Here is a 25,623-nt window from a genome sequence, read left to right on the forward strand (position 1 = left end):
GGCGGCGCACAATTGGGGAGGGAATGGCCGGCAGGGATGTAGCTCAGTTGGTAGACCATGGTGTTTGCAACGCCAGGGTTGTGGGTTTGATTCCCACGGGGGGCCAGTATAAAAGAAAAACATTTATACACTAACTGTAAGTCGCTCTGGATAAGAGCGTCTGCTAAATGACTAAAAATGTAATGTAAAATGAGATGACACTCAGACAAAGCTTATCACCAAGGCACTGAGTTTTCCCTGATCAGATCAGGTGGTCTGACTTGACTAACTCGGGGCCCTGGTATATTCCTCACCTGGGTTGTTGTGTTTTCTTTTGTACCACGCTCCATCCAGAGGGGACTTCTCTTCAGCGTGCTTGTCCTCCTCCGCCAGCATCACTTCCTCTGAAACAAATACACAGGTGTCAGCCACACACCATATCATGAACACATACAGTACACAAACACAGTGGTGTAAAGTACTTAAGTAAAAATACTGAATTACTACAAGTAGTGTTTTGGGGTATCTTTACTTTACTTTACTATTTCTATTTTTGACAAGTTTTACTTTTACTTCACTACATTCCTAAAGAAAATATTGTACTTTTTACTCAATACATTTTCCCTGACACCCAAAAGTTCTCATTAAATTTTTTATGCTTAGCGGGACAGGAAAATTGTCAAATTTACGCACTTATCAAGAGAACACTAAACACAAATGTATCTTTTGAAAATAATATATGAGTGTTGGTGTGTGCCCCTGGCTATCCGTAAATGTTTAAAACAAGAAAATGGTGCCATCTGCTTTGCTTAATATAAGGAATTTGAAAATATTTATACTTGTACTTTTGATACTTAAGTATATTTTTGCAATTACATTTACATGTGATACTTAAGTATATTTAGAATGAAATACTTTTAGACTTTTACTCAAGTAGTATTTTACTGGGTGACTTTCCTTTTACTTGAGTAACTTTCTATGAAGGTATCTATATTTTTACTCAAGTATGACAATTGTGTACTTTTTCCGCCACTGCACACACCACACACCACACACACACACACACACAATGATTCCAAACCATCAGCATACTTAATATTTCATATCATAAAGACCTAAGACTAATGCTGTGTCAGCACAATGTAACATATATATATATATATATATATATATATATATATATATATATATATATACTACCAGTCAAAAGTTGGGACACACCTACCTTCAAGGGTTTTTCTTTATTTTTACTATTTTTTACATCATAGAATAATAGTGAAGACATACATCAAAACTATGAAATAACACATATGGAATCATGTAGTAACCAAAAAATGGTTAAACAAATCAAAATATATTTTAGATTTGATTCTTCAAATAGCCACCCTTTGCCTTGATGACAGCTTTGCACACTCTTGGCATTCTCTCAACCAGCATCATGAGGTAGTCACCTGGAATGCATTTCAATTAACAGGTGTGCCTTCTTAAAAGTTAATTTGTGGAATTTCTTTCCTTCTTAATGCGTTTGAGCCAATCAGTTGTGTTGTGACAAGGTAGGGGGGGTATACAGAAGATAATCCTATATGGTAAAAGACCAAGTCCATATTATGGCAAGAACAGCTTAAATAAGCAAAGAGAAACAACAGTCCATCATTACTTTAAGACATGAAGGTCAGTCAATACGGAAAATTTCAAGAACTTTGAAAGTTTCTTCAAGTGCAGTCGCAAAAACCATCAAGCGCTTTGATGAAACTGGCTCTCATGAGGACCGCCACTGGAATGGAAGGCCCAGAGTTACCTCTGCTGCAGAGGATAAGTTCATTAGAGCTACCAGCCTCAGAAATTGCAGCCCAAATAAACGCTTCAAAGAGTTCAAGTAACAGACACATCTCAACATCAACTGTTCAGAGGGGACTGTGTGAATCAGGCCTTCATGGTCGAATTGCTGCAAAGGAACTACTACTAAAGGACACCAATAAGAAGAAGAGACTTGCTTGGGCCAAGAAACACAAGCAATAGTCCTTTGGTCTGGAGTGCAAATCTGAGATTTTTGGTTCAAACCACCGTGTCTTTGTGAGATGCGGTGTGGGTGAACGGATGATCTCCGCATGTGTAGTTCCCACCAAAAGCATGGAGGAGGTGGTGTTATGGTGTGGGGGTGCTTTGCTGGTGACACTGTCTATGATTTATTTAGAATTCAAGGCACACTTAACCAGCATTGCTACCACAGCATTCTGCAGCGATACGCCATCCCATCTGGTTTGGGCTTAGTAGGACTATAATTTGTTTTTCCACAGGACAATGACCCAACACACCTCCAGGCTGTCTAAGAGCTATTTGACCAAGAAGGAGAGTGATGGAGTGCTGCATCAGATGACCTGGCCTCCACAATCACCCGACCTCAAACCAATTGAGATGGTTTGGGATGAGTCAGACGGCAGAGTGAAGGAAAAGCAGCCAACAAGTGCTCAGCATATGTGGGAACTCGTTGAAGACTGTTGGAAAACCATTCCAGGTGAAGCTGGTTGAGAGAATGCCAAGATTGTGCAAAGCTGTCATCAAAGCAAATGGTGGCTTTTTAAATAATCTCAAATATAAAATATATTTTGATTTGTTTAACACTTTTTTGGTTACTACATGATTCCATATGTGTTATTTCAATGTTTTGATGTCTTCACAATTATTCTACAATGTAAAACATAGTAAAAATAAAGAAAAACCCTTGAATGAGTAGGTGCGTCCAAACTTTTGACTGGTACTGTATATATATATATATATATATATATATATATATATATATATATATATATATATAATTTGTTTTCAATTTATTTTACCTTTATTTAACTAGGCAAGTCAGTTAAGAACAAATTCTTATTTACAATGACGGCCTACACCGGCCAAACCCGGACGACGCTGGGCCAATTGTGCACCGCCCTATGGGACTCCCAATCACGGCCGGATTGTGATACAGCCTGGAATCGAACCAGGGGGTCTGTAGTGACGCCTCAAGCACTGAGATGCAGTGCCTTAGACCGCTGCACCACTCGGGAGCCCAAATAAAAGGGAATGAGTGGCAGATTACTGCATATAGTATAAAATCATGTTTGCCTGTAACTAAAGCAGCCATGATGACTGCTGCTGTCGGGAGAGGTTGTGTTTTTCTCTAGCTGGAGGTAAGCAGGAGGTAAGCTTCTCATATGGTGTTGAGTAAAGCTTAACCATGTATTAGATCGTAGGTAGGTAGTTAGTTGTAGTTAGGTATTGTATTTATTATAGGTTAGTATTGTTGTTATTGTAGGTTTCCGTAGGTAATTGTAGGTTAGTATCGAAGCACGAGGCTAGCTAGCTAGCGGGTAGCTACTGGTAACGATTAGCAACGGTGGAGAGCTGTTTCCAATGTTAATGTGCTGCTACCCAACGTTTAATTTTTGCTGCGTTATGCGTTATGAAAGGAACTAGACACGGACATGAATTATCTGTTTAGTGTGCTAACACACTCTTGGCAGTTTGTTGTAACCAAGTATTGGTGCTAAATTGTGTGTTAATGGATGCTAGCTTGCTAGTTAGCTACGGCGTCATAGCTAGGTATCGTGGGTTGTTGTGGGTAGTTACTGCAGGTTGGCAGTGTCTTCGGCCGTGCCGGCTGTAGCACGAAGCGAGCTAACTAGCCGTTTTTCGAACAGAGTCAGAGTCAACACAGTAGCCATTGTGTGCCGGGTGTAGCACGAAGCTAGCTAGCTAGCCGTTCTTCAAACAAAGTCAACACAGTGGCCATTGCTAGCTACCCAACACGACCAGCTAACTGTACTGTAGTAGCTAAATACAATATACTTGTCCTAGCTAGCCAACGTTGAATCATTGCTGCGTCATGAAAGGAACTTGACACAGACACGAATGATCTGTTTAGTGTGTTATCATACTATTGGTGTGTCTTGGCAGTGTCTTCGGCCGTGCCGGCTGTAGCACGAAGCGAGCTAACTAGCCGTTTTTTTCGAACAGTCAGAGTCAACACAGTAGCCATTGTGTGCCGGGTGTAGCACGAAGCTAGCTAGCTAGCCGTTCTTCAAACAAAGTCAACACAGTGGCCATTGCTAGCTACCCATCACGTCCAGCTAACTGTACTGTAGTAGCTAAATACAATATACTTGTCCTAGCTAGCCAACGTTTAATCATTGCTGCGTCATGAAAGGAACTTGACACAGACACGAATGATCTGTTTAGTGTGTTATCACACTATTGGTGGTTTGTTGTGACCAAGTGTTTGTGCTAAACTGTGTGTTACTGGATGCTAGCATGCTAGTTAGCTAGTTAACACACTATTGGTGGTTTGTTGTGACCAAGTGTTGGTGCTAAACTGTGTGTTAAACTGTGTGTTATTGGATGCTAGCATGCTAGTTAGCTATGGTGTCATAGTTAGCTAGCTGAATAAAGTGGGTTGAGTCTATTCCTTTAAACATTGAACCGCTGTGGTTCACAACAATTCTGATTTCTAAAGGTGGAAGTTGGGAGAGTTTTTGTTCGGGTGGTTCAGTGAAACAATTTTAGTTTCTGAGGTAGAAGTTTTTGGTGAGGGAGGCCCTGCTCTCTCCTCTCCCAGATGCTTAGCTCATTTCATTCCGATCTCCTCTGCATTTTTGTAGCCATTTGCTACAGCCTGTCAACTATGCCTCTGCCTATCCCTGTTCTCTCCTCTCTGCACAGGCTACACAAACGCACCACACCGCGCGGCTGCTGCCTCTCTAACCTGGTGGTCCCTGCACGCACCCCTCACCTGGAGTTCCAGGTCGCAGGCAGCCTCTGGAACTGCCGTTCTGCTGCCAACAAAGCTGACTTCATCCCAGCCTATGCCAACCTCCAGTCCCTCGACTTCCTGGCGCTGACGGAAACATGGATCACCACTGAAAACACTGCTACTCCTACTGCTCTCTCCTCGTCTGACCATGTGTTCTCGCATACCCCGAGAGCATCTGGTCAGAGGGGTGGTGGTACAGGAATCCTCATCTCTCCCAAGTGGACATTCTCAATTTTTCCCCTAACCCATCTGTCTATCTCCTCATTTGAATTCCATGCTGTCACAGTCACTAGCCCATTTAAGCTTAATATCCTTGTCATCTATCGCCCTCCAGGTTCCCTTGGAGAGTTCATCAATGAGCTTGACGCCTTGATAAGTTCCTTTCCTGAGGATGGCTCACCCCTCACAGTTTTGGGGGATTTCAACCTCCCTATGTCCACATTTGACTCATTTCTCTCTGCCTCCTTCTTTCCACTCCTCTCCTCTTTTGACCTCACCCTCTCACCGTCCCCCCCTACTCACAAGGCAGGCAATACGCTTGACCTCATCTTCACTAGATGCTGCTCCTCTACTAATCTCACTGCAACTCCCCTCCATGTCTCCGACCACTACTTTGTTTCCTTTTCTCTCTCGCTCTCCTCCCACACTACTCACTCTGCCCCTACACAGATGGTAATGCGCCGCCGCAACCTTCGCTCTCTCTCTCCCACTACTCTCTCCTCTTCCATCCTATCATCTCTTCCCTCTGCTCAATCCTTCTCCCTCCAATCTCCTGATTCTGCCTCCTCAACCCTCCTCTCCTCCCTTTCTGCATCCTTTGACTCTCTGTGTCCCCTATCCTCCCGGCCGGCTCGGTCCTCCCCTCCAGCTCCGTGGCTTGATGACTCACTGCGAGCTCACAGAACAGAGCTCCGGGCAGCGGAGCGGAAATGGAAGAAAACTAAACTCCCTGCCGACCTGGCATCTTTTCACTCCCTCCTCTCTACATTTTCTTCATCTGTTTCTGCTGCTAAGGCCACCTTCTACCACTCTAAATTCCAAGCATCTGCCTCTAACCCTAGGAAGCTCTTTGCCACATTTTCCTCCCTCCTGAATCCTCCCCCCCCCCCCCCCCCTCCTCTCTCTCTGTGGATGACTTCGTCAACCACTTTGAAAAGAAGGTTGACGACATCCGATCCTCGTTTGTTAAGTCTAATGACACTGCTGGTCCTGCTCACACTGCCCTACCCTATGCTTTGACTTCTTTCTCCCCTCTCTCTCCAGATAAAATCCTGCGACTTGTGACTGCAGGCCGCCCAACAACCTGCCCGCTTGACCCCATCCCCTCCTCCCTTCTCCAGACCATCTCCGGTGACCTTCTCCCCTACCTCACCTCGCTGATCAACTCATCCTTGACCGCTGGCCATGTCCCTTCCGTCTTCAAGAGAGCGAGAGTTGCTCCCCTTCTCAAAAAACCAACACTCGACCCCACTGATGTCAACAACTACAGACCAGTATCCCTTCTTTCTTTTCTTTCCAAAACTATTGAGCGTGCCGTCTTTAGCCAACTCTCTTGCTATCTCTCTCAGAATGACCTTCTTGATCCAAACCAATCAGGTTTCAGGACTGGTCATTCAACTGAGACTGCTCTTCTCTGTGTCACGGAGACTCTCCGCACTGCTAAAGCTAACTCTCTCTCCTCTGCTCTTGTCCTTCTAGACCTGTCTGCTGCCTTTGATACTGTGAACCATCAGATCCTCCTCTCCACCCTCTCCGAGCTGGGCATCTCCGGCGCGGCTCACTCCTGGATTGCGTCCTACCTGACCGGTCGCTCCTACCAAGTGGCGTGGCGAGAAGCTGTCTCCGCACCACGTGCTCTCACCACTGGTGTCCCCCAAGGCTCAGTTCTAGGCCCTCTCCTTTTCTCCCTATACACCAAGTCACTTGGCTCTGTCATATCCTCACATGGTCTCTCCTATCATTGCTACGCTGACGATACACAACTAATCTTCTCCTTTCCCCCTTCTGATAACCAGGTGGCGAATCGCATCTCTGCATGTCTGGCAGACATATCAGTATGGATGACGGATCACCACCTCAAGCTGAACCCTGGCAAGACGGAGCTGCTCTTCCTCCCGGGGAAGGACTGCCCGTTCCATGATCTCGCCATCACGGTTGACAACTCCGCTGTGTCCTCCTCCCAGAGTGCGAAGAGCCTAGGCGTGACCCTGGACAACACCCTGTCGTTCTCCGCCAACATCAAGGCGGTGACCCGCTCCTGCAGGTTCATGCTCTACAACATTCGGAGAGTACGACCCTGCCTTACACAGGAAGCGGCACAGGTCCTAATCCAGGCACTTGTCATCTCCCGTCTGGACTACTGCAACTCGCTGTTGGCTGGCCTCCCTGCCTGTGCCATTAAACCCCTACAACTCATCCAGAATGCCGCAGCCCGTCTGGTGTTCAACCTTCCCAAGTTCTCTCACGTCACCCCCCTCCTCCGCACACTCCACTGGCTTCCAGTTGAAGCTCGCATCCGCTACAAGACCATGGTGCTTGCCTATGGAGCAGTGAGGGGAACGGCACCTCTGTACCTTCAGGCTCTGATCAGTCCCTACACCCAAACGAGGGCATTGCGCTCATCCACCTCTGGCCTGCTGGCTCCCCTTCCTCTGCGGAAGCATAGTTCCCGCTCAGCCCAGTCAAAACTGTTCGCTGCTCTGGCACCCCAATGGTGGAACAAGCTCCCTCACGACGCCAGGACAGCGGAGTCACTCACCACCTTCCGGAGACATTTGAAACCCCACCTCTTTAAGGAATACCTGGGATAGGATAAAGGAATCCTTCTACCCCCCCCCCCCCCAAATTGTAAAGTGGTTATCCCACTGGCTATAGGGTGAACGCACCAATTTGTGAGTCGCTCTGGCTAAGAGCGTCTGTTAAATGACGTTAATGTGCCCTTGAGCAAGGCACTTAACCCTAATTGCTCCTGTAAGTCGCTCTGGATAAGAGCGTCTGCTAAATGACTAAAATGTAAAAATGTAAATGTAAACCTTGAGCAGTATTGAAGTAAACTCTAAGTATTAAAGTAAAGGGGTATTAAGTATTAAAAGAAAAAAGGAGAGGGAGTAGAGGGCAGTCTGACCTGCCTTGCATATCCACTCCAGGTATCCAGTCAGCTCTCTCTCGATCTGCTGCTGCCTGCGAAGCTTTAGAAACTCCTGCCTCTTCTCCACACGCTCACGCTCCTTGGCAAACTCCCTGCAGGCACACACACACAAACACACACACACTTATCGGACAAGCATGGGAGCACATATACAGTTTTAGCTACAGGTCAGAGCCAGGAGCACTCATGTGCTGACAGCAGTCTGCCTCCCAGCTGTGGATTTAGCTGTGGGTGAAGCTTTTTGGAGAGACACTTGTAGAAAAAAGTAGTCTTTGTTTCCTCTACTTTAAGAATGAAAACTTCACAAACAAAATAAGCTTTAAAAGGAATGAATTTGCTGGAAAAAAAAGAAGTAATAATAATAAGTTATATTAAGTCTATATTGGCAATACTATCAGTGGTGTGCGCTAACATCAGATCTCTATGGTTACACCATGAAGCAATCATATTTCTGACACTATCTTGGAACAACATGCAACCCAGTTTCCCCTGCAGAAAGACAATTGGGAAATCAAATGGGCGTCATTCATTTTAATCAGTGCTTGTTCCTAATGCACTGACATCATCAAACAGTCATAGGAAAAAAAGCTGAAAGGAGCGTGTGGTGATTTTTGTAACCACATGACCCACCATCTGTTATCTAGCCAATTAAAGAGGCCCATTTCCATTCTTCTTACCCATGTGTACCCTGGAAATAAATAGGCCTACTGCTGATTAGGCAAAGGTTGGAATGGATTACCAAGACAAAGAGGGGGAGGTCTCACTCACTAAACGAGTGGTTCACTATTTTTTTACCTAATCTGTATATTTGTAATGGCATGTTATAGAAGGGTCCAGACAATTTTTTTTGCGATTTCATTTGGTTTTGAGGAACTTACCAGCTGTGCTGCTTCTCCATGTAGCCTGCGCCGCACAGCTGGTAGGGGAAAACGCTTGAGTCACACAAAATGGAATATAATGTTGTGGATAAAGTTCAGAATTATACAATTTAATGTGTACAACATCTAAAGACCTGCATCACTTTGCTGAGAGTTTCTAAAAGGACGTGTTTGGGTGTTTTTGGAGCCTTTGTTCATGTTTCTCCAGAGCCCCCATACTGCAGAATGAGCAATGAGGAAGTCTATTGCGGGTGGGATAAGTTTCTCAAAACCAAGTGAAATCACTAAAAAAGTGTCTGGACCCTTCTATAACATGACATTTACATCAACAATAGATATTTCATTCTATAATAGTGAAACAATCCTTTAACTGCACTGTGAAGCCACAAACACAACAGTCTGGATTGAGTCGTAGACAAAGAGAGAGAGGCAGATGGAGAGAAATGAGGGATCCCCTCCCTGAACAACCCGCCCTCACAGCTCACTCGGTGAGAGCCAGGCAGTGATTGGTGTCTCTCCCACGCAGGGCCGAGGGAAGCTCCTTCCTGCATTGCAGTGGATGTGCGTGTGTGTGTGTGTGTTTGTTTGTGTTTGTGTTTGGGAGAGCTGTGAGGGGGTGGTGTTAGCCAGGAATCCCAGCCCTGCCTGCTGCAGTTCCACAGCAGCCCCTCAAGTGGGAGAGTCGGTCACACCCCTCCTCAGCATGCCGCACACCAGCACTGAGCACAGACTCAATTCAATTCAAAGGCACTTTATTGACATGGGAAACGTGTTTGCATAATAAACAAAAGTGAGAAGACACAACTATTAGAATTTAACAGTAAATATTGCACTCAAAAAGGTTTAAAAAAGATAGCCATTTCAAGTGTTATATTATCAGCTATGTACATGTGCAAATAGTTGTGCAACAAAATAGGAAAAATGCCAAGGGGGTGAATACTTTCACAAGCCACTGTATATACAGGGGGTACCGTTACCGATGTGCAGGGGTTCAGGTTAGTCAAGGTAATTGAGGTAATATGTACATCTAGGTAGGGGTAAAGTGACTATGCATAGATAATAAACAGCGAGTAGCAGCAGCGAAAGAAAAAGGGGGGGGGGGGGTCAATGCAAATAGTCTGGGTAGCCATTTGATTACCTGTTCAGCAGTCTTAAAGCTTGAGGGTAGAAGCTGTTAAGTAGCTTTTTGGACCTAGACTTGGCGGTACCGCTTGCCGTGCGGTAGCAGAGAGAACAGTCTATGACTAGGGCCTTCCTCTGACACCGCCTGGTATAAACTCCCGAGTGGCGCAGTGGTCTAAGGCACTGCATCTCAGTGCTTGAGGCGTCACTACAGACCCCCTGGTTCGATTCCAGGCTGTATCACAACCGGCCGTGATTGATGGTGGTAAATAGACAGCTACGAAAAATATAGATGAAAACTATCTTCGTAAATAGTGTGGTCTACAGCTTATCATGAGGTACTCTACCTCAGGTGAGCAAAACCTAGAGACTTCTTTAATTACTATAGACACAGACCACCACCCCTCGTCTTCCCGGAAGTAGCTGTTCTGTCTTGCCGATGCACGGAAAACCCAGCCAACCAGTATATTATCCATGTCGTTGTTCAGCACAAATCTTAGTGCAGGGGTAGCAGTGCTTTTTTTCCCAGGCCTGAGTGTCAACATTCTTCTTCAAAGGTGGTGTGTAAGGGTAGATTGTTAGTGGTTAGAGCCAAACTCAATGACCTTGTCTTTGCTTTCATAAATGTGTATGCACCTAGTACAGGGCGGGAGAGGGAGCTCCTGTTTGGGTGTCTAAGGCAGGATCTCACACACTTAGCATTAGACGAGGTGCTTGTGTTGGGGTGGATTGCAATTGCGACATTGACTTTACTAAAGACAGGAACAGTGAGGAACCGCATTTGGGTTCGGCAGGAGTGTTCAATTAATCAGTTCGATCTAGTGGACACATGGAGAACTAACTAGGTGGTTGGGGGTAGGGTGAGTGCAGCTCATCTGGATCGTATCTACTGTATACATTCAAGAATAAGCTATTGAGGGCCTCCATTCTCCCACTTGGATTTTCGGACCATCATATTGCCATGGCTCAGTTCTCTGTTTCACCAGGGCCCCGGCAGGTGTCTTATTGGAAATTCAATGTAAAGCTCTTACAAGATGCCACTATTTGTTCAAGTTTCCAAGGCTTTTGGGAGAGGTGGGGACAGCAGAAGGGGGTGTTGGGATGTAGGGAAAGCCCAGATTCTGGTTTTCTGTCAGCAGTATACAGCTTTTTCCTCTTCAGAGGCCAGGAGAGTATTGGGGGAGCTTGAGTGCAGCATAAGTGAGGGGAGGCTGAGCTGGTGGGGCAGGGTAGGGTGGGGCTGCAAGATAATCTGAATTATGCAGGGATCTATGTTCTTTTTTCAGATTAAAGCAAAAGGAGCACTTGTAAGAGCTAGATTTTCCATGTTGAGGAGATGGATGCTCCCAGCTCTTTATTTTTTGAGTTGGAAAAACAGAGCGGGGAAACCAAGAAAATCCATTGTTTACGTTTGTCTGATGGGCAAGTAACTTCTGTTGTGGGGGAGATGCGGGAGCAGGCTGTGGAGTTCTTCTCCGATTTGTATAGGGAAGAAATCTGCAATCCTGTGTGTTCTCAGGTTCTGCTCACCAGTAGTGGTGCTTGGGTAAAATCACTGGGAAAGCCATATTACAACCTTTGTGTTGTGATAATTGCGTTGTTTGCCTGATAGTTCATATGCCTTGCGACCGTGATATATAGTCCTAAAGGCCGAGACAATAAGAAGACACAGTGGCAGAATAAATTCAATCACACCTTTGTTTCATCACAAAACTGGAGAGCAACCGCTATCCGGTGGAGTCCACAAAGCATATTGCATGTAACAAACAATTACATGACCTACAGCATGGTCAAGCAAGTTAATGTTACCAACATTTTCGGATGACTAAACAACTATTGATTTAGAACCACGGAGAGTTACCGCAAGTCGCAAAGCAAACAGGAGCTGCCTCCACTATTCCAGCACCATTTCAACTTCAACGTCATCTAAAAGGTACCAAAAACAATGTAGTCCAATCAATGTAAGCTAAATATGATGTGGCTGTCCATGGTTTTGATTTCTGTGTGTGTGTGTGCGTGCATATCCTTGCAAGTATAAAAAACATGTTGTCTCACTCTACTTGTGGAGAAACGTCAATGCCATCTTCCTCTCTTTCATGTTGACGAAACGGTCTGTCATACAGTATACGCTTTTATTTTTTATTGTCCTAGGCTACCTGGCTAAAATGCTTGTTCGCTAGCCTAACTTCCTTTCATGGGCAACGTTAGCTAGTTAACATTAGCCTTCTACATCTAGCTACATATTGAACTTCCATCCTCTCAGGCCAGGGGCACAATGTATGAATTAATGGTTGGATCAGAATCGCCGTTATAATCATTGGCCAGTACAGAGAATTAATAAAACCACAAGTCAAAATCCGTATCTCCATCCATGGCTAATTTAGGAAAGGGACAACAACACAACCAGATACAACAATTCAAGTTGTTTCTGCCAATGACGTATGCTCTCGATGCGATTTAATATGAGTGACGCCAAATCCAAACTGGCTTCCCTTAACACTTTTTTTTGGGTGCGCCAGGACCAGTCACAGTTGAGCTCACTCAGTTTAGGCCAAATGCTCGCTGGCTTCCCTTGCATTCAATGCTACGGCCGGCAACAATGTCATACTCTTTTGGACCAGACAGCATGAGATAGATGGCCTACACATACAGAGACAGATGGGCACTGTTTCGCTCGCATGGATGCTTTCTCCTGTGAGATACACTTCCCTTTCCATCCAGCCTCTCAATATGACGTCAGTAACAAGAAACTCAGGTCTTTTTATTTCTACAGCAGTCTCTTATTTAAATACATTTTAAACATAAAGATATCTCACATAAAATGTATACTTCATGACCAAACGTACACTACCGTTCAAATGTTTAGGGTCACTTAAAAATGTCCTTGTTTTCAAAATATATATATATATATATATATATTTTTTTTTATATCTACATAGGCAGACAGGGGCCCATTATCAGCAACCATCAGTCCTGTGTTCCAATGGCACGTTGTCACACCCTGGTTCGGGGACTCATTATGTTGAACCAGGGTGTGTTCATTCTATGTTTTCGGTTTCTCTGGTGGGTGTTCTAGGTGGTTTATTTTCTATGTTTGCCGGTGTGACTCCCAATCAGAGGCAAACGAGTGTCAGCTGTCGGCTGTTTGTCTCTGATTGGGAGCCATATTTAATCTATCTGTTTTCCTTTCGGGTTGTGGGATTTTGTTCGTGTGTGTTCGTGTTGTACACTGGACGTCACGCTTTCGTTGTTTATTGTTTTTGTTGTTGTGAGCATTTAATAAATATAATATGTTCACTCGCAACGCTGCGCCTTGGTCTCCTGTTCTAGACGATCTGACAGAAAATCCCACCAGTACCAGACCAAGCAGCGTGAGGAGGAGAAAGGAAGGACCTGGGATCAGGGGAGTAGGAGTTTCGGCTGGGCCACGCTAAATGAAGAGGAGAGAGGCTGGTCGATGAAGCAATGGATCGAGAGTCTGACGAGAGCTAGGGAGGCCTGGTCCACGGGGAGGAGAGAACCCCAGAAAATTTTTAGGGGGGGGCTCACGACGTGGACGACGGGGCAGCAGGAGGCCGCGATGGAGCGGTCCAGCGGGTGTGAAGAGGAGGCCGCCAGGTTGAGGGGGCCACTGGTCACAGAGGAGAGGGATAGTGTGGAGGCACGGCGAGAGGTACTGGGGTGTGTGTCCAGTCCGGTCCGGCCCGTTCCTGATCTCTGCGTGGGGCCAGTGGTGTGTGTCTCCAGTACGGGCCGGCCTGGTCCTGTTCCTCGCATCGTGCCGGTGGTGCGCGTCGCCAGCCCGGTCCGGCCCGTTCCTGCTCTCCGCACCAAGTCTGTGGTGCGCGTCGCCAGCCCAGTCCGGCCCATCCAAGCTCCCCGCACCAAGTCTGTGGTGCGTTTCGGCCGCCCGGATCGGCCCGTTCCTGCTGTCCACACCAAGCCAGTGGGGTGCGTCGTCAGTCCGGCACGGTCCGTTCCTGCTCTCCGCACCGAGTCTGTGGTGCGCGTCGCCAGCCCAGTCCGGCCCATCCAAGCTTCCCGCACCAAGTCTGTGGTGCGTCTCGTCAGCCCTGTCCGGCTCGTTCCTGCTCTCCGCACCAAGTCGTGGTGTGCGTCGCCAGCCCATTCCGGTCCATTCCTGCTCCACGCACCAAGCCAGGGGCGCGTGTCGTCAGTCCGGCTCCGGCCAGCGGGGCTAGACGGGACCGGGGGTACTTTGGGGGGTTGGAGAGGGAGTGGGGATCAGGCCCGGAGCCGGAGCCGCCGCCGAGGAAGAATGCCCACCCAGCCCTCCCCTGTTTTGCTCGTATTTAGGCGCGGTCACAGTCCGCGCCTTTAGGGGGGGGTACTGTCACACCCTGGTTCGGGGACTCATTATGTTGAACCAGGGTGTGTTCATTCTATGTTTTCGGTTTCTCTGGTGGGTGTTCTAGGTGGTTTATTTTCTATGTTTGCCGGTGTGACTCCCAATCAGAGGCAAACGAGTGTCAGCTGTCGGCTGTTTGTCTCTGATTGGGAGCCATATTTAATCTATCTGTTTTCCTTTCGGGTTGTGGGATTTTGTTCGTGTGTGTTCGTGTTGTACACTGGACGTCACGCTTTCGTTGTTTATTGTTTTTGTTGTTGTGAGCATTTAATAAATATAATATGTTCACTCGCAACGCTGCGCCTTGGTCTCCTGTTCTAGACGATCGTGACACACGTTGTGTTTGCTAATCCAAGCTTATCATTTTAAAAGGCTAATTGATCATTAGAAAACCCTTTTGCAATTATGTTAGCACAGCTAAAAACTGTTGTGCTGATTAAAGCAGCAATAAAACTGGCTTTCTTGAGACTAGCTGAGTATCTGGAGCATCAGCAATTGTGGGTTCGATTACAGGCTCAAAATGGCCAGAAACAAATAACTTTCTTCTGAAACTCGTCAGTCTATTCTTGTTCTGAGAAATGAAGGCTATTCCATGCAAGAAATTGGCAAGAAACGGAAGATCTCGTACAACGCTGTGTAAAAAGACAAACCAAAAAAACAGAAAACTTGAGCGTGTATACAGTGGGGAAAAAAAGTATTTAGTCAGCCACCAATTGTGCAAGTTCTCCCACTTAAAAAGATGAGAGAGGCCTGTAATTTTCATCATAGGTACACGTCAACGAGGACAGACAAAATGAGAAAAAAAATCCTGAAAATCACATTGTAGGATTTTTTATGAATTTATTTGCAAATTATGGTGGAAAATAAGTATTTGGTCAATAACAAAAGTTTCTCAATACTTTGTTATATACCCTTTGTTGGCAATGACACAGGTCAAACGTTTTCTGTAAGTCTTCACAAGGTTTTCACACACTGTTGCTGGTATTATGGCCCATTCCTCCATGCAGATCTCCTCTAGAGCAGTGATGTTTTGGGGCTGTCGCTGGGCAACACAGACTTTCAACTCCCTCCAAAGATTTTCTATGGGGTTTAGATCTGGAGACTGGCTAGGCCACTCCAGGACCTTGAAATGCTTCTTACGAAGCCACTCCTTCGTTGCCCGGGCGGTGTGTTTGGGATCATTGTCATGCTGAAAGACCCAGCCATGTTTCATCTTCAATGCCCTTGCTGATGGAAGGAGGTTTTCACTCAAAATCTCACGATACATGGCCCCATTCATTCTTTCCTTTATACGGATCAGTCGTCCTGGTCCCTTTGCAGAAAAACAGCCCCAAAGCATGATGTTTCCACCCCCATGCTTCACAGTAGGTATGGTGTTCTTTGGATGCAACTCAGCATTCTTTGTCCTCCAAACACGACGAGTTGAGTTTTTACCAAAAAGTTATATTTTGGTTTAATCTGACCATATGACATTCTCCCAATCCTCTTCTGGATCATCCAAATGCACTCTAGCAAACTTCAGACGGGCCTGGACATGTACTGGCTTAAGCAGGGGGACACGTCTGACACTGCAGGATTTGAGTCCCTGGCGGCGTAGTGTGTTACTGATGGTAGGCTTTGTTACTTTGGTCCCAGCTCTCTGCAGGTCATTCACTAGGTCCCCCCGTGTGGTTCTGGGATTTTTACTCACCGTTCTTGTGATCATTTTGACCCCACGGGGTGAGATCTTGCGTGGAGCCCCAGATCGAGGGAGATTATCAGTGGTCTTGTATGTCTTCCATTTCCTAATAATTGCTCCCACAGTTGATTTCTTCAAACCAAGCTGCTTACCTATTGCAGATTCAGTCTTCCCAGCCTGGTGCAGGTCTACAATTTTGTTTCTGGTGTCCTTTGACAGCTCTTTGGTATTGGCCATAGTGGAGTTTGGAGTGTGACTGTTTGAGGTTGTGGACAGGTGTCTTTTATTCTGATAACAAGTTCAAATAGGTGCCATTAATACAGGTAACGAGTGGAGGACAGAGGAGCCTCTTAAAGAAGAAGTTACAGGTCTGTGAGAGCCAGAAATCTTGCTTGTTTGTAGGTGACCAAATACTTATTTTCCACCATAATTTGCAAATAAATTCATTAAAAATCCTACAATGTGATTTTCTGGAGAAAAAAAATCTCAATTTGTCTGTCATAGTTGACGTGTACCTATGATGAAAATTACAGGCCTCTCTCATCTTTTTAAGTGGGAGAACTTGCACAATTGGTGGCTGACTAAATACATTTTTTCCCCACTGTAGCTATTCACCCCCCCAAAGTCAATACTTTGTTGAGCCACCTTTTGCAGGAATTACAGCTGCAAGTCTCTTGGGGTATGTCTCTATAAGCTTGGCATATCTAGCAACTGGGATATTTGCCCATTCCTCAAGGCAAAACTGCTCCAGCTCCTTCAAGTTGGATGGGTTCCGCTGGTGTATACCAATCTTTAAGTCATACCACAGATTCTCAATTGGATTGAGGTCTGGGCTTTGACTAGGCCATTCCAAGACATTTAAATGTTTCCCCTTGAACCACTTGAGTGTTGCTTTAGCAGTATGCTTAGGGTCATTGTCCTGCTGGAAGGTGAACCTCCGTCCCAGTCTCAAATCTCTGGAAGACTGAAACAGGTTTCCCTCAAGAATTTCCCTGTATTTGGCGCCATCCATCATTCCTTCAATTCTGACCAGTTTCCCAGTCCCTGCCGATGGAAAACATCCCAACAGCATGATGCTGCCACCACCATGCTTCACTGTGGGGATGGTGTTCTCGGGGTGATGAGAGGTGTTGGGATTGTGACAGACATAGCGTTTTCCTTGATGTCCAAAAAGCTCAATTTTAGTCTCATCTGACCAGAGTACCTTCTTCCATATGTTTGTGGAGTCTCCCACATGCCTTTTGGCGAACACCAAACGTGTTTGCTTATTTTTTTCTTTAAGCAATGGCTTTTTTCTGGCCACTCTTCCATATAGCCCAGCTCTGTGGAGTGTATGGCTTAAAGTGGTCCTATGGACAGATACTCCAATCTCCGCTGTGGAGCTTTGCAGCTCCTTCAGTGTTATCTTTGGTCTCTTTGATGTCTCTCTGTTTAATGCCCTCCTTGCCTGGTCCGTGAGTTTTGGTGGGCGGCCCTCTCTTGGCAGGTTTGTTGTGGTGCCATATTCTTTCCATTTTTTTATAATGGATTTAATGGTGCTCTGGGATGGTCAAAGTTTCTGATATTTTTTTATAACCCAACCCTGATCTGTACTTCACCACAACTTTGTCCCTGACCTGTTGGAGAGCTCCTTGGTCTTCATGGTGCCGCTTGCTTGGTGGTGCCCCTTGCTTAGTGGTGTTGCAGACTCTGGGGCCTTTCAGAACAGGTGTATATATACTGAGATCATGTGACAGATCATGTGACACTGATTGCACACAGGTGGACTTTATTTAACTAATTATTTGACTTCTGAAGGTAATTGGTTGCACCAGATCTTATTTAGGGGCTTCATAGCAAAGGAGGTGAATACATATGCACACACTACTTTTCCGTTATTTATTTTTTAGCATTTTTTGAAACAAGTAATTTTTTTCATTTCACTTCACCAATTTGGACTATTTTGTGTATGTCCAATACATGAAATCCAAATAAAACTCTTGTTATTGAGCCCTTTCTGGTTATGCTACGCAGGAGGCTACAGGGAGTGTGTGAACCAGGCATAGGGTTAGGGACAGGCATAGCAGTGTAAGCATACGCTGATGACATCTCAGTGTTGGTTAGGGATAAGCAGGACCTACGGGCCCTGGAGAATAGTTTGAGGGTGTACAAGGGGGCTCTTCGGCTAAGGTAAACTGGGGCAAGAGTGAGGCTCTTATGTGGGGTATGGAAGGACAGGGCACCTATGCAGCTTCCAGGGGGGTTGCAGTGGGGCTGTGAGGGGCTCAAGATGCTTGGGGTGTATCTGGGCTCAGAAGGGTGGGTTAGGAAGAACTGGGAAGGAGTGTCACAAGCGGTGGTGTCGAGGCTGACGAAGTGGAAGTGGCTCCTCTCCCAAGTGTCATATAGAGGGAGGGTGCTGATCATCAACAACTTGGCGGCATCCTCCCTATGGCATAAATTGGCTGTTCTCAACCCCCCCGGTGGTCTGCAGGGCAAGGTAATGGATTTTTCCTGGTAGGGGCATCACTGGCTGAGGGTGGCGGTGCTGTACCTGCCTGTCCAGGAGGGGGGACAAGGCCTGGTGGACCTGGAGCGCATGGTGGCAGCATTCCGTCTCAAAGTGGCGCAGAGGCTACTGTACCGTACGTAGGTGGGCTGAAGGGATCCAGCATGTGCTCTGTTGAAGAGGGCTGGTGGTTTGGGGCTGGATCGGCAGCTTTTTCTCATGCGGCCAGAGAGATTCAACACAGCAGGGGTCTCTGTACTGAGGTCCTGGCAGCTGCTGAGGCCCACATGAGAGAGGGGTGTGGCGCCTGGGCCGTGGGTGTGGGAGGAGCCCATCTTCCACAACCCACTGATCCCTTTGATGTCTACTCCTTCAGCCACCCTGCAGGGGAGTTTAATCAAGAGACTAGCAGACCTGCGGCTGCCGGGGGGTGGAAAACCTCCCAAGAGCAATCTAGCCAACTTTAGCCAGTTAGCTTTGGGTGCTTGGTTGGGACAAGCATGCATTGTTGGCGGGCAAGCTGCAAACAGACAAGTAGGCTACAATTCCCCCAACTAGCTGATGTGTATCTAATGTTCCTTCGTTAGATGTTAGCTCATCTTTCTCTGGCTAACATTAGTTTTTGATATTTTTGTTGTGGATGTGCATAACTAAGGTATAGATTTTATCAATAGGACTGTACATTTCCCAAATGTAAGAGGACTCCAAAGTGGTATTGACATATTTGCAGAAATCCATTCAGGTGTATTTTGTGACTTTTGGCGAATGTGTTCCAATGATCTAAAGTTGCATTGTTGCAACTGCCTGTAAACACAGTCCAGTTCAAAGTGAATGATGGCAGGCCTGTGTGCAAATGGCTTATTTGCATAAAGGCCTACTGTAGCTCTGATTGGCTATGGTGCACCGGTCTGCATAGACTCTGGTCCTGGACGAGACAGATGTTTTTATTAGGTTTTATTTACTGCTGTGTCTATTAATTGTCCAAACGCACGGCCGCTTTCCCATTCTATATTGCTATAGAATTTTCACAAATGACTTAGTATACATAATTCCCAAACATTCTAAGAATTTATGAAAACATGAAAATGGCCATATATAAGTGCTCGCTTGTCAGATGTTTTTTTTAAAGTGTCATATTCTTCCTGGGGGTGTATATGAACAGATTTTAATAAGATTTCATGTCGCTAAAATGCTGTCAGTTCCACTTGAAGTATACATGTATTTTTTCAAAATGCATACTGCCTCCAGCTCATTGCAAAGTGGTATGTGATGCACTGATGAAGCCTGCCTTCCTTTGCCTATGCATTTTCTGTTTGAGATGCTGTAGCAGCAGCTCTTGCGCTGTCTGACAGATTTTCCGCTCAAAGGCTCTGTATATGTATGCTGTACGTGTGTGATAAGATACATAACGAATATACTGTACACATGCACCAATTTAATTCCACAAAATAATGCAAATTACCCTATAGACCGATAAGCATGACCAGTCAAATGTGTTTACATCGGCTGGTATTTCCATCAATGAATAGGCTAAAAAAAGTATTATTTCGCAAGGGCATTTTTTCTTCTGGTGCCAATTTTATTTATCGGCTTTTCAATTTTTTTATAGGCCAAAATCCGGCTATTACCGGCTAACGGAAACCCTGATACACACACACACACTGCTCAGAGCTGGGGTACTATGCTTGAAAATGTTCAATTGAGCCATTCAAATGTGAACGCTGTAGCCTACACATGCCACACAATATAAGCAACAAGACCTAAACATGAGTCAGAAATCAAGGTTGAGACTGAGTGGTACAGTATGTGTCTATTCATTTACTGTACAGATAGTAGTGGTGAACCTACAGGACACAGCATGGGCCTCCACCTGACTGACTGACTGACTGACAGATATATATGACCATGCTGGGAAGGATCTGAAAGAACTGACCTTCTACTCCACACAAAGGAAAGAAGGGAGGAGAAAAAAAGGAAGGGAGAGAGAGAGAGAGAAGAGGGAGAGATCAAAGGGCAGGGTGGTGCCTCAAGCTGGGCTGTCTGTGGCACTTCCGTTAGCCTACTGAAAGCCCTCACAGAGTGACCTGATGGGGTGATCTGGGGGGGGTGGAGGGTAGGATGAAGGGCAGGAGGGCGGGGGACATTAGGAGTGGTGATAGGATAAAATATGAGCCATGCTGCCCCCGCATGCTGCCTCTGACCGCTGCCCCTGGAGCGGTGGCCTCTAAACCCTATGGGTGGCTGCAGCCTGCAGCCCTGGCCCCCTCCAGGACAGGCAGTGCCCTTTAGAATGTGACACAGCCCCGTCACAGTGTATCAGGACCTTTCATCCTCCTGACCACAGTAAACACAGCTGACAGGGGGAGAATCTCAATTGCATACTCCTTGCGTCCTCTCTCCTCGCCATCTTCTTAAAACCCATTGGAGGAGAAGGTGGGGAGGGACGCGAGGAGTATGCAATTAAGATTCTCCCAGGGTCTAGCGAGACTAGAGAGAGCAGAGCAGGCCCAGAGCATGGCCAGGGTTGGGCCAGGGATAACAGGAGACTAGAAAATGCTTTGAGCTGTTTGAAGGGGATAAAGGAACACATAGAGAACAGATAAAGAGCGATACAGTACAAGGTACTCAAAGCAGACGATGGATACTTTGACCAAAACAGGTGGTAACAGACACAACAACAACAACCACAATCATAGACTTTGCAGCTTGTAATTTCTCAAATATGTGTATCATTTATAATTTCTGTGGCCATCATAAGGATACGCAATTAACTGTCACAGAATGAAGCAGTCTCTCATGACATTAAGGAGCTCAATGCAACTTGTTAGGATTATGCATTATGCAAATACTCTCCTAAGTCAAATGTCTTTGAGGGAGTGTCACCTTGAGCATAAAAGTGGGGCTAAATGAATGGATTTCACACTTCGAGACGAGAGGAGAATGATTAACTTATCATCAAGGGCAGAGACACTAGAGCAACTGAGAACCAGGATGTTTCATACAAATGAACTGCTTCACCTAAAAACAACAGTCATCCTGACTGTCTGTAATTCTATATGGGTGAGGTTTTCTACATAAACCCCCCCACTACAACAATGAAGGCTAAATGTAGAAGGACGAGAAAATAAGATCTGAGAGAAAACAGAAGGTTGAAATAAAAGACAGACTGTAAGAAGAGCATAATGCCACATCGATAGCACAGAGACAGCTGAAGCCATTTGGTGGAACAGCAAGTGAGAATTAGATTTGCTTTCCGAGAAGTAATAAATTCATGTCCCGATTGCAGCTAGAGCACAGCCTAGTACAGCACAGGCCTTCCATTAAGCTCTGCCACTGTGTGTGTGTGTGTGTGTGTGTGTGTGTGTGTGTGTGTGTGTGTGTGTGTGTCAACATGCCCCGTGGCTTCAAAACAATTAACAGGAAAAAAACATCTACATTCCAAATTCCACAGCATTGGCATTATACTCGATGGCAGGATTCACTCGACATGAATGGTATAGGGATACATATGGGATATCTACTGTACTGTAGTGTAAGGACAGTAAATGTTGTAAACAATAAAAAGCCTTGCCTCATTTCCCTTGATAGTAATTTCAACAGGGTGCTACATTCAGACAACACTTCTGATCCTGTCTATTCAGGACTACAGGCATTCTACTTCCAGCTTTGACCTGCTTTACTATGCTGTGTAGTGACTCTTAATGAGGGAGTCTAATACAGCTTAGCACTAATGAGCTCTGTCCTGTTCTGTACTGTACTGTCTGTGTGAAAACAGTCCAGGTCAGATCAGGTCACTCACAAGGCAAACACTTGGTGGAAAAGCATATGTAAGTAGAACTTCAAAATAGAGAAAACATTGAAAATATAAACACAGTTAGGCTAACGCAACACCGATGTAGTCAGACAGAAGCTTTAAATTAAACAGAGCCAGCAGGAAAGTGAAATGACTTGTAAAGAGCGCTGTACTGTGTGTTTCATAATAGTGGGCTGTTAACAACACCTTTCCCACAGACAGAAATAGTGTCATTGGGTCATGGACATGTGTGATGTTGACTCTTACCCAGACAGGACTCCCAGGACCAGGTTGAGCATGAAGAAGGATCCGATGATGATGAGGGGGATGAAGTAGAGCCAGTTCCAGGTGTTGCCTGAGGCATCGTTGGCCTGCAGAAGCACACAGAGAGAGAAGGAGGGTTGATACTTATTTACATTGAAGACGGTGCTTATCGGACATTGTGTTTGGGGAAGAAAAATGTTAGCAATAAACAAAAACGTTTTCTTTTGGTGTGCTACAAAAATTCCAAGATCTTGTTTTATTGCTATTGCTATCAATATGATGATGTAATGACAAAAACTCCTCCAAGTGGATTTTAACTGGAGGGCTGATACAAATGAATGACTTTCCTGTGATATTCAGATCTATGGCTCATCCTTCACGTTGTCAGAGCTGATAGCCCACCCTCCTCTCTCTCCCTCTTGCTCTCTCTGTCTCTCCAGCTTACTTCATCACATCCCCAGCGACCACAACCCCCGACCCCCCCCTCTCTCTCCACCTCTTCCCCTATCCGAGACCCCACTCTATCAGGATGGAAATTCATGGCAGTGATGTTAAGAGTAACAGAGAGAAGCACTGGCATTTATGAAGCATGTAACTTTACAGATGGGCCAGATCTTCACCTAGGCCATTTCAGCACAGCCCAATGTATATCGTCTATAATTGCGAGAGGGACCTGGGGCTGCTGAATCAGCAGGCGAAAACATACAAATTGGTGTTGCACACATCCCCCCTTCCCCCTCATCCCACCCCCAGCTGTCTCTAAAGCATCTGATCGACTGGATAAACCACCACGCCCTTCAACCCTGAATGTTTAGCTATGCATGTATGTATCTATTCTGCAAGGCAATATTTTGGCAAGGGATGCACATTAGTAGCAACCTCAGGTATCCAAACTTACTGTATATACTATGAAATGCAAATACATTTCATTCAACGCTTTTATTGCTTTTATATACTTATGCTACAACGTGATAAACATGTTGTAAACGTAGACGTAAGGGTTAAGTTGAGGGAGACATTATGCTCCACAGTATGGCTAGCATACACACTACATGTTAGAGAGTTGCAAGCTGTAAACGTCCTTGGGACTGAGGCAAGATATTAGAACATTTCTGGTGTGTAGAGATCGTTTTCTGCTTGAATTAAGGGAGGGAGAAGGGAATATAGGGGAGGGAGGGAGAGAGGGGTTGGGGACTGAGGCAGCAGGAGCTGAAGTCATCGCCGTTGTCTGAGGCCTCCTGTGGTGAATTGGATCTGTATGTCATAGTGACATCCAAACCCCCACTGCAACAACGCTTATTCTGTCATTTCTCCTCATAAGAGATCTAGGACCCATATTGTTTTCATGACCCCTGTGAGAAAAGCAGAGAGCCTTAGTGGAGGCTCCTCATCAATTATTCAACCTTTTCTCAGCATTAAAATATATTTATGTTTCCGGCACAGTAAAAACTATTATTATTTTCTCTGTGAAGAAGTCTACTGCTGAGGGCAATTCCATCGCTGAAAATTAGCTGAGACATAAACAGAAAATAATAATCTGTGTTGGTGGGGTTTTTCTGCTAAAAGGCACTGCATGGATGTTTAGTCATTAAGATCTAAATAACATAATGCTGCCGCTCTGATCAAATTATCAGCAGCCTACTTAGCAGCTTTTACAAATGAAGAGGTGCAGTAAGGTTAGTCATTTCTCCAGAAGTCATGTAATATACAGATCCTTATTCAGATCCTATTGATATCTACCCAGAGACAGGATATACAGTATACACTCCCCTGATCATACACGGACATACTTTATCTTCCTGTTTAAAGGCATTGAAGGATTGCCTGTGAGATGCTTACACATGCAGAACTCCATCACAGGCATGTATGACAAGCATGCTTCACTGTGGATTACATTGACAGGTGCAAAACAGGCAGGAAAGACACTATACTACAAAGAGAGAATCCTTTCTATGGGTATATAAAGGCTTTTCACTTATTCCCAATCAAATCAAACCTCTCCAGATTAGGATAACTATTTCCAACTACCCCAATGCACTGCCACTGACTGAATGAACACAGCGACAATTTGTGCTGGGTTAATGTGGACATGCCTGACGAGAGGATAACATGCTGAGTACGCCTGATAAGGAGTCTGGGAAGGAGCAGCCAGCCATGTACACAGCCTGCTACTGTACTGTAACACACCAGACAGGCAGCCATTTTACAAACTACTGTCATATTATATAACATAGGAATCCAACCACAAGAAAGACTGCATCGAACCACACTTCAGATGATATCTATCATCTATATACCATTATCGATGTGGTAGCAGCAGTACATTTGGGCTGTTAAATTAGAGTGTGGGTTCTGGCTCATGGACAGAGGGGAGTGGAGGCATATTGACCCAAAGTTCTCCTTGTGTTCAGGATAACAGGATTATGTTGGAGAGAGCAGTGCCGGGGTCTGCAGGCAGGCTGGAGGAGAGGAGCATTCGTTTCCCATTATCCCCTGGTCTCCTGCAGCTAACGCTCGCCTCTACTCCTCTCAATTCCATTCTTTTTCATCAGGCCCCCCAGGGAGAGAGCAGCAGAGCAGCAGAGGACAGAATGGGAATACAATTTCATACAGCCGGAGTAGTGTGTGTGTCTCTCTCTAATACAGTGAGGGAAAAAAGTATTTGATCCCCTGCTGATTTTGTCAGTTTGCCCACTGACAAAGACATGATCAGTCTATAATTTTAATGGTAGGTTTATTTGAACAGTGAGAGACAGAATAACAACAACAAAAATCCCAAAAAATGCATGTCAAAAATGTCATAAATTGATTTGCATTTTAATGAGGGAAATAAGTATTTGACCCCTCTGCAAAACATGACTTAGTACTTTGTGGCAAAATCCTTGTTGGCAATCACAGAGGTCAGACGTTTCTTGTAGTTGGCCACCAGCTTTGCAGACATCTCAGGAGGGATTTTGTCCCACTCCTCTTTGCAGATCTTCTCCAAGTCATTAAGGCTTCAAGGCTGACGTTTGGAAACTCGAACCTTCAGCTCCCTCCACAGATTTTATATGGGATTAAGGTCTGGAGACTGGCTAGGCCACTCCAGGACCTTAATGTGCTTCTTCTA

At 45.5% G+C, this 25,623-nt stretch overlaps 1 protein-coding gene across 1 annotated transcript in view; it reads right to left on the reverse strand.

Annotated features, from left to right (window-relative positions):
* Nucleotides 1–25,623, reverse strand: part of cacna1ba (calcium channel, voltage-dependent, N type, alpha 1B subunit, a) — a gene marked incomplete at its 3' end in the record, with an annotated part of 138,523 nt that overhangs the window by 61,888 nt on the left and 51,012 nt on the right. The window contains exons 7-9 of the mRNA XM_084180933.1: nucleotides 22,518–22,621; nucleotides 7,899–8,014; nucleotides 270–383 (exon numbers count right to left, since the gene is read on the reverse strand). Of these exons, the coding sequence (XP_084037059.1) occupies nucleotides 270–383; nucleotides 7,899–8,014; nucleotides 22,518–22,621 (334 nt within the window). The remainder of the gene's footprint in view (nucleotides 1–269; nucleotides 384–7,898; nucleotides 8,015–22,517; nucleotides 22,622–25,623) is intronic.

This window comes from Coregonus lavaretus (assembly GCF_964263955.1).
Source record: "Coregonus lavaretus genome assembly, chromosome: 17".
Taxonomy (NCBI): domain Eukaryota; kingdom Metazoa; phylum Chordata; class Actinopteri; order Salmoniformes; family Salmonidae; genus Coregonus; species Coregonus lavaretus.